General features: G+C 46.5%; 1 protein-coding gene across 1 annotated transcript in view; it reads left to right on the plus strand.

The window, feature by feature from the left end:
* SYTL4 (synaptotagmin like 4) overlaps window positions 1-6943 on the plus strand; it is a 73979-nt gene extending 67036 nt beyond the window's left edge. The window contains exons 15-18 of the mRNA XM_004711188.3: window positions 83-191; window positions 2606-2705; window positions 3460-3668; window positions 5357-6943. Of these exons, the coding sequence (XP_004711245.1) occupies window positions 83-191; window positions 2606-2705; window positions 3460-3668; window positions 5357-5505 (567 nt within the window). The 3' untranslated portion in view covers window positions 5506-6943. The remainder of the gene's footprint in view (window positions 1-82; window positions 192-2605; window positions 2706-3459; window positions 3669-5356) is intronic.
* The last annotated feature ends 764 nt before the right edge of the window (window positions 6944-7707 follow it).

The following is a 7707-nucleotide window of genomic DNA, read 5'->3' on the forward strand; positions in this document are numbered from 1 at the left end:
GGCAACTCTAAGAATTCCTCAGGGAGAGCTTCCGACAGTTCTTGAAGCCTGGCTTGACCTGGTGGGTTTCCCTGTGTTTCAGATCAGTGCTGACTCCTTGACTGGCTCGCCACCACACAAAGGCGAGCTGGTGGTTTCATTGAAATACATCCCAGCCTCCAAACTCCCTGTTGGAGGCGACCGGAAAAAGAGTGAGTTTTCTTTGGGGCACCCGGATTTAGCTCTTAGTGTCTCGTAGAATCTGCGTAAGGCTAGCAGCACTAACTAGTATTAGAGCGACCAGACGGAGATGCACGCTGGGACTTCTAGGGAAAATGCCTAGATGCCTTTACAGATTCAGGCTTTTCTGCATGTTTCAGCCAGCATGTCTTAGGATTGGCACGCCTTCCTCTTCTGGGGACTATTAAATGGGCTTCCTTTTGGTTCAGCTCTAGCAAGTTATTAAGAAGTCATAGGAGAACAGAAATTTGGGGGCTGAGAAAGAATGATTGGAAGGGAAGGTAAAATATGAGGGATGGGAATTTGAAGGTTGGAAAGAGTCAATATGCTAGACACTGCTAGAGGCTAGGAGCCCAGGTGGCATAGTGGTTACACACTGGGCTGCTAGCCACAAGGTTAGCAGTTTGAAACCACCCACCCCTGGGAGTAAGAGGAGGCTTTCTACTTCCACAAAGAGTAGTCTCAGAAACCCACAGGGGCAATTCTGTCTGTCCTATAGGGTTGCTATGAGTTGGCATTGACTTAATGGTAGGAAGTTTGGTTTGGGGTTTTGGTGCTAGTGACGACTGATGTATCAGTGAATAAGACATGATGCATGCTGGACACTGTGGATCAGACATTGGGCTGTGAACCACAAAGTTGGCAGTTCAAACTTACCAGCTGCTGTATGGGCAGAAAGATGAGGCTGTGTCTGCTCTCACCAAGATTAAACTTAGAAATCCTATGTAGGGTCGCTATGAGTCCAAATGGACTCAATGGCAGGGTTTGTTTTTTGGGGGGGGGCTGTCTTTTTCTTGAGTTTTGTTTTTACAACAAATTTTTCTTTGTAAATTTGGTGGAGGTCTACATTCTAATTAATTTCGTTTTTGCTTCGAGCAACTTAATTTCGCAAGAAAAGCACATGTGCTAAGGGACACACAGACATGGGAGTGATGAATTCTGTTTAGTGATGTTTGGGAGAGTTTTAGGGAGGAAGTCTTGTTGAATCCAGTCCTTTGTTTAAGATTTGACGAGGCCATAAAGGAGGAGGGTAAAAGGGAATTTCTGTGTACAGGGTAGAAAGGCATAGGAAGTGTGGAGCTGTGTGTAAATAGGGGAGTGAACTCCTTTGGTGGTGCTGGCGTTATGTATGTAGACTTGAGAGTGGGACTGGAATGGGATCTGACGCCGGAGTCCAACTGAAAAGTATCTTGAATAGTAATGATAAGGAGTTGAACTTGAACTGTGGCAGTGGAAAGCGAAAGAGGTTCTTAACAATACACTTTCTGTAAGATGGAATAAAATGATTAGAGAAGAGAGAGGTCGGGCAGAACCACCAAGAAAAGCAACATTTAAAGGATGAAGAGAGAAAGAAAGCGCTCGTGAGGCAGAGGGTTCCCAGCGACAAGCGTCAGGAGAGCACTTCCAGAAGGAAGGGACCTGCAGCGGTCAAGATATTGAAGTCAGCTTAGGGGCAGGCTGCGTCGAAACAGCTCATTGGCTTGTTCAGCAGATTAGTGGAAGTGAGGTAGTGAACGTGGCCTCTCTGCTTTATCAGGACTCTCGGTGCTGAAGGACTCATAGCAACCCATAGAACCCCTGTGAGTTTCGGAGACTAACAGTTCGCAGGAGCAGAAAGCCCCATCTTCCTTCCACTGAGTGGCTGGTGGTTTCGAACTTGGCACATTGTGGAGCTCATCCCAACTCGTAACCACTACACCACCAGGGCTCGGCTCGCTGTGAGTCAGCATCGACTCAATGACAGTGAGTTTGGTTTTGGTGTTTAAGGAAAGGAAAATAACTTGAAAATGAGGAGATAAGCTTGCCAGGGAAGCTTTCTTTTAAAAGGAGTTTCAGACAAAATCAGGAGAGTTGAGATTAGCATATATTTAGACTGAGGAGAAGGGACAAGTGGAGGATGACATGTTATCATTAGGGAGACAGGGATTGAAATTGTGAAGTGACCATTGGAACCCCAAAGGAAGGCGAGCCTTTCTTTCTTTTAAAAATAAGTCAGCAAATACTGGGTAGTGTGGTTGCTCTAAACCTCAATCTGTTCATCTATAAAATTAGGACAATACGAGTAATAGCTCATAGGCTTGTTTTGAGAACCAAATGAGGAAATAGATAGGACCTTCCCTCGTAGGGTCGTTTTGAGAAGTCAGTGCTTAGCTCTGGCCCACGGCTAGTGTCCAATAAGTGGTTCTTGTGATGGTTGTTATTAACTGGGTGCCTATTGCTGATTGCCAGGGACTGTGCTAGGTGTTGAGAATACCTGTGAAAAGCCGTTTCAGTTGTCATGGAGCTAGCTGCCTTCAAGAGGAAGGAAAGGAGATGCTTTCTAGATAAAGTTCCAAAAACTTCTGGAGGTGCAGGGCTCACTCGTTATGGCTGACATCCCTTACAGGTAAAGGTGGGGAAGGGGGAGAGCTCCAGGTGTGGATCAAAGAAGCCAAGAACCTGACGGCTGCCAAATCAGGAGGGACTTCAGACAGCTTTGTCAAGGGGTGAGTCCCTGGACCAGCATCCAGCTAACCAGTTTCAGGACCAAAGAGATAAGTGGGGAACCCGTTGTAAGCTTTCTTGTGTGTCCTTATGTGTCCTGCCACCCCTAGCAGGCACCTTTGTTCCTGAGATTTGGTCATGGTAAAGCTGCTTCCACCACCTGTGCACTGGACTGAGCTCAGGTTGGACTGGGATGGAGTGTTGATTTCCACAGAGGATGGTGGACAGATAGGTTCTGATTTTGCCTTTGGAATAGACTTAAGTATTTAATCAACGCTGGGTGAAAATCTGTAGTCCCCTGACTGTCTACATTTGAGAACTCAAGATTGTGTTTCTGACCATTTTGAAGCAATGCTAGCTTTCCCCCAGTGGTTGATCACCCTGCTGACTTGAGTTCTCTAACATATCGCACTGGGCTCAGTTGACAGTTGTTACTATTGTTAAACACGACCTTGACCATTAGAAATGGAGTCAAATGTTTAAAAGCCATTTGGGTGGAGCATAGACAACAGCTCACTAAGAACGTGATGTTAATTTTCTCTCCAGGTTAAAGGAATTGAATCAGGTAAATGACCTAGTAGAGGTGGCAGAAAGTCTGCTTCAGCAGATTCAAAGGAGAGGGGGGGGCGGGGCTGTGAACTAGGATCTGAAGGTCGCCTCGCCTCACTGGGCTAGGCCTGTGGTAGGGGCCAGGGGAGCCGAGGCAGCCACTGCCAGCTTCGAGTGGGTCGTTGATTACTCCCCACCCTCTGCCAGATACCTCCTTCCCGTGAGGAACAAGGCCAGTAAGCGTAAAACTCCTGTGGTGAAGAAGACTTTGAATCCCCACTACAACCATACATTTGTCTACAATGGTGTACGGCTGGAAGATCTGCAACACGTGTGCCTGGAACTGACTGTGTGGGACCGGGAACCCCTGTCCAGCAATGACTTCCTGGGAGGGGTCAGACTGGGTGTTGGTACTGGTGAGAGCCTCTCCCTCATCCCGACTTGTCTTAAGGGCCTCTTGTTTTCTCACTACATCCTTACCTCCACAAAGACACCCTCTCTGACTAGACTTGTCTTCTTTCTCATCAGCTAGCGTTCAGCGAATATGTATTCAGTGCCGACTGTGTGCCAGGCATAGAGGAGGCCGAGCTCTGCACGGTTATGTGTATAGGTTTCTCAGCCTGGTTCTCAGCCAAGAATTTTACCTTTCTCGCCCAAACATACTACCACTGTACCTATGATTTGCATCTTCCTTGATGCACAGGCCCACCCCTCTTCATGTGTCCTGGGTCCTTTTCTGCCTCCCCTTTTCAATGAGCTCACCCCTAGAGCGAATGTCCTCTCCCTTCTGTCTTCCTATCTAATTGAGGTGAATACAAATAGACCATGGCATTTCCTATCTGAAACCAAAACAAGCCCTCCTTTAACCCCGCATTCGCTCTCTCAGGGTTTTGTTTTTTAATGTCAGTTCCACCTTTCTGCCTCTCCCTTAGTGCTCAATCCACTGTGATCTGGCTTCTGTCACACACTCCAGTGTGGAGTTGCTAGTGCCAAAGTCACCTAGAGATTCCATATGGTCATGACCTTAGGACAATCCCCCCACCCCCTCCGCTTTCAAATCACTGCCATTTGTTTATACTGCTTCAACCACAGTGACTTTCTTTCTGCTTCACAAATAATCCAAACTCATTCCTACGTCAGAACCTTTGTAAGTACTGTTCCCACTGCCTGATACTGTTCCCTCAGGACTGTTGACCTGGGTTGGGTCTTGACAAATTGACAAGGGGAAATGTCTCCGCCTCAAGGAGGCCCCCAGATCGCCATCTCAGTAAGACCAGGCCTGCGCCAGGCACGCCACATTTCAGTACTTCACGGCACTGAGCTCACTGTCTGACCCTACGTGACTATTGTTGACTGATGTGTATCTCTATTCTGCCTTCTCTGTTCAAATGAAAGCTATATGAGGGCAAGGACCTGTTCTGCTGTGTTTACCACTGTTTCTCCAGAGCAGGCGTCCTCAAACTCTGGCCCGCGGGCCACATGCGACCCGCCGAGGACATTTATCCGGCCCGCCGGGTGTTTTTGCCCCGTTTGTTTTTTTTAACTTCAAAATAAGATATGTGCAGTGTGCACAGGAATTTGGTCAGAGTTTTTTTAAAACTATAGTCCAGCCCTCCAACGGGTCTGAGGGACAGTGAACTGGCACCTTTTTAAAAAAAGTTGGAGGACCCCTGCTCCAGAGTCTAGTATAGGACCTGGCATATAGTAGGCACTCAATAAATGTTTGCTGAATGAATGCAGCTGTGACTAGGAATGAGGCTGCATAGAAAGTTCTCATATACTTTTAAAAAATTTGAAGTCAAATTGGCACTAGCAGAAGCACAGTAGCTCTGGCATAGAGTGTCAGACACTAGAGCACTGTAACCACCTCAGAATAAAAGGCCTCTTAGCTCCTGTGCATGCTGGAAGCCTCTGGATAGTCTCAAGGGCACAGAACTTCCGGTAGAGAATCACCAGAAGGCATCTCTCAGATTTCTGTTCCCATCAGCTCATCTTCCTAGCACGTTGCGTTTTGTGAGGCTGCTACCCCTGCTGTCTAACCTGTCTTTCCTGGTGGGCTGGAGAGTGGGGCCCCTGTTCAGCCTCCTCTGGTGTGTCTCCCCAGGGATCAGTCATGGGGAAGTGGTGGACTGGATGGACTCGACTGGGGAAGAAGTGAGCCTGTGGCAGAAGATGCGACAGTATCCAGGGTCTTGGGCGGAAGGGACTCTACCGCTCCGTTCCTCGATGGTCAAGCAGAAGCTGAGCATATGAGTCCCTGTCCTCCTCTGCAGGCCCAGCCCTGGCCAGGGCAAGCCCACGAACGTGAAGAAACCACGAGCAAATATGTATAAGTTAATGTGTGTGTGTGTGTGTACCAATGTGTTTCTACAAATCCTATTGTGCTGGCGTGATGTAGACTTGTTCTCCTTTGTAATAGAGTAAGGGTCTCTTCAAAGCTGTGTGTGCGCGCGCGCATGTATGTGTGTGTGTATATATATATATAAAATCTAGGATGTTTTAAGCGTCTCTCTTATATATTTATGAGGTCTAATGAACATCTTTCAAAATCTCTTACAATGACATTTTATCTTCCCTCTGGACATCTTTGCTCCTGCTTCCCCCAGGAAACCCTGTCTGCCTTTGGGATTAGCACCAGCCTGTTCCCAGGTGTGCCTGGCAAGGCTCTGAGAAGGAGGTTGTTTTTCTCTAAAGAGAAGAAAATATGGGAGCAAGATGAATAGCTCCTCCCTCTTTTGCCTCTCCAATGTATGCTTTTAGCTCATATAAAAAAATGTTTTAAAGTCTGTTTTCTACCTTGAGACATGTCTGAAGTTTTAGCTTTTAAGGGTTCTTCTTTTTGGCAGTTTCCACCTTGCTTGGGTGTGAGGTCTTTCACAGGTTAAAGAAAGGCCAGTTAGAGGTCCCTTTTCTCTACCGGTGGGGAAGCCTTTTACAAAAAGACTAGAAAAGCACTTTCATCCGATCAGAGGCCTCTGACTGAATCACGGACGTGAACAGCACGAGCTTCTAGATAGTCCCCGAGGACTGGGACTGAGGGTGAAGTGGCTCACAGTGCATGGTCAAGTCTACATTTTTAACGGATGCAACTTGTTAAAATGCTCCTCCTATCTGTAATGAGCAATGAGACATCTCCACTCTTATATACCCCACCTTTCATAGTGTTTGTAATCTGAAATGTGTTCTCATACAGAATATAAGCCAACATAGAAAACTCTTGTATAAAGTGACCTGCTGTTCTACGAACATATGTACAGAGAGTCTCTCAGCCAGGCTGACTTCCTTCAAGTGATTTCTGTTCCTTTTAAAATATATATATATATATATGTAAGTGGCTTCCTAAACTTGACCTTGATGTAGCGTGGGTGTGGAATGTTGAGGTTTTTCTAAGAAGAAGGGGCTGGTGTCTATGGCCCATTTTCTGATACTAACTGTTTAAACTGACCTTTTCAATTCTTACATGTGTCTCTCTCCCAAGTTGAGGGTGAATGCAATGTGTAAGGCCACTGGATTGTGAGTGAATTACGGTGGTCTATTGTATGTGTAAAGTGGACCCAGGGAATTTAAAATATATATATTGAGTGTGGGTTGGTGTCATAACTTGGGATGCTGGGCTAAACTTGCTTTTTGTTTTCTCTCCACATCCTACCCCCCAAATGTACACGTGCTCAATAAAGCTTTCTCACCTGTCGAGTGTTTGCATTTGTTAGTTCTAGAGACGCCGTAGTCTCGGTGTCCTGACTTAAGTGCTGTTGCTCTTCTCGTAGCTTAAAGGATAAGAACCAAAGTAGCAGGCCCTTCCCTCTCTCACTTTGTGAATTCAAAGAAAGTTTACCTTTTCCCCACACAGTTGCCTGAAACCTCTGCTGAGATCTGAGTCCCTGAGAGTCCATCCTCAAAGGGTATGACTTTTCTCTCGTGGATGGTACCAAGGTGTGGGGGTAGTGAATTATGTACTGTGGCTTTTCTACCCAACATTTCTCTAGCCTTTTCCTTCCCTCTTTCTACCAGTATTTAGTGTCGAGAGACAAATAACACAACTGCTAAGTAGCCCATTACTGAAAGCGGGCTCAGGGTTTTCTAGGTATAACCCAAGTGATGCTTAACCCCTAGTACAAAAGAGCATGAACTATGTGAGGCCATTTGTATGTGAAAGCTTTCAATGCCCCATGCCCCTGATGGAATAAAATGCACTCCCTTTTTACAGACGAACAAGCCCAAGCTCACCATCATGCACTCGAGTCAGAATTTGAATCTGAGTCTGCTTACCGCACTTTGCCCTACCTCCTGTGAGAATGGTATGTGCATTATGGGCAGAGGTTCAAAGGAATGGTTGGCTCATCCCATCTAGAATACATTGAGTTTACAAAGTAGGACATTCAGAATGCTTTGCCTGTTATCTGGCCAGCGTGGTTTGTGTGTGTGTGTGTGTGTGTGTGTGTGTGTGTGTGTGTG

This window comes from Echinops telfairi, unplaced genomic scaffold (assembly GCF_000313985.2).
Source record: "Echinops telfairi isolate 266 unplaced genomic scaffold, ASM31398v2 ScPeMD7_44;HRSCAF=162, whole genome shotgun sequence".
NCBI lineage: Eukaryota > Metazoa > Chordata > Mammalia > Afrosoricida > Tenrecidae > Echinops > Echinops telfairi.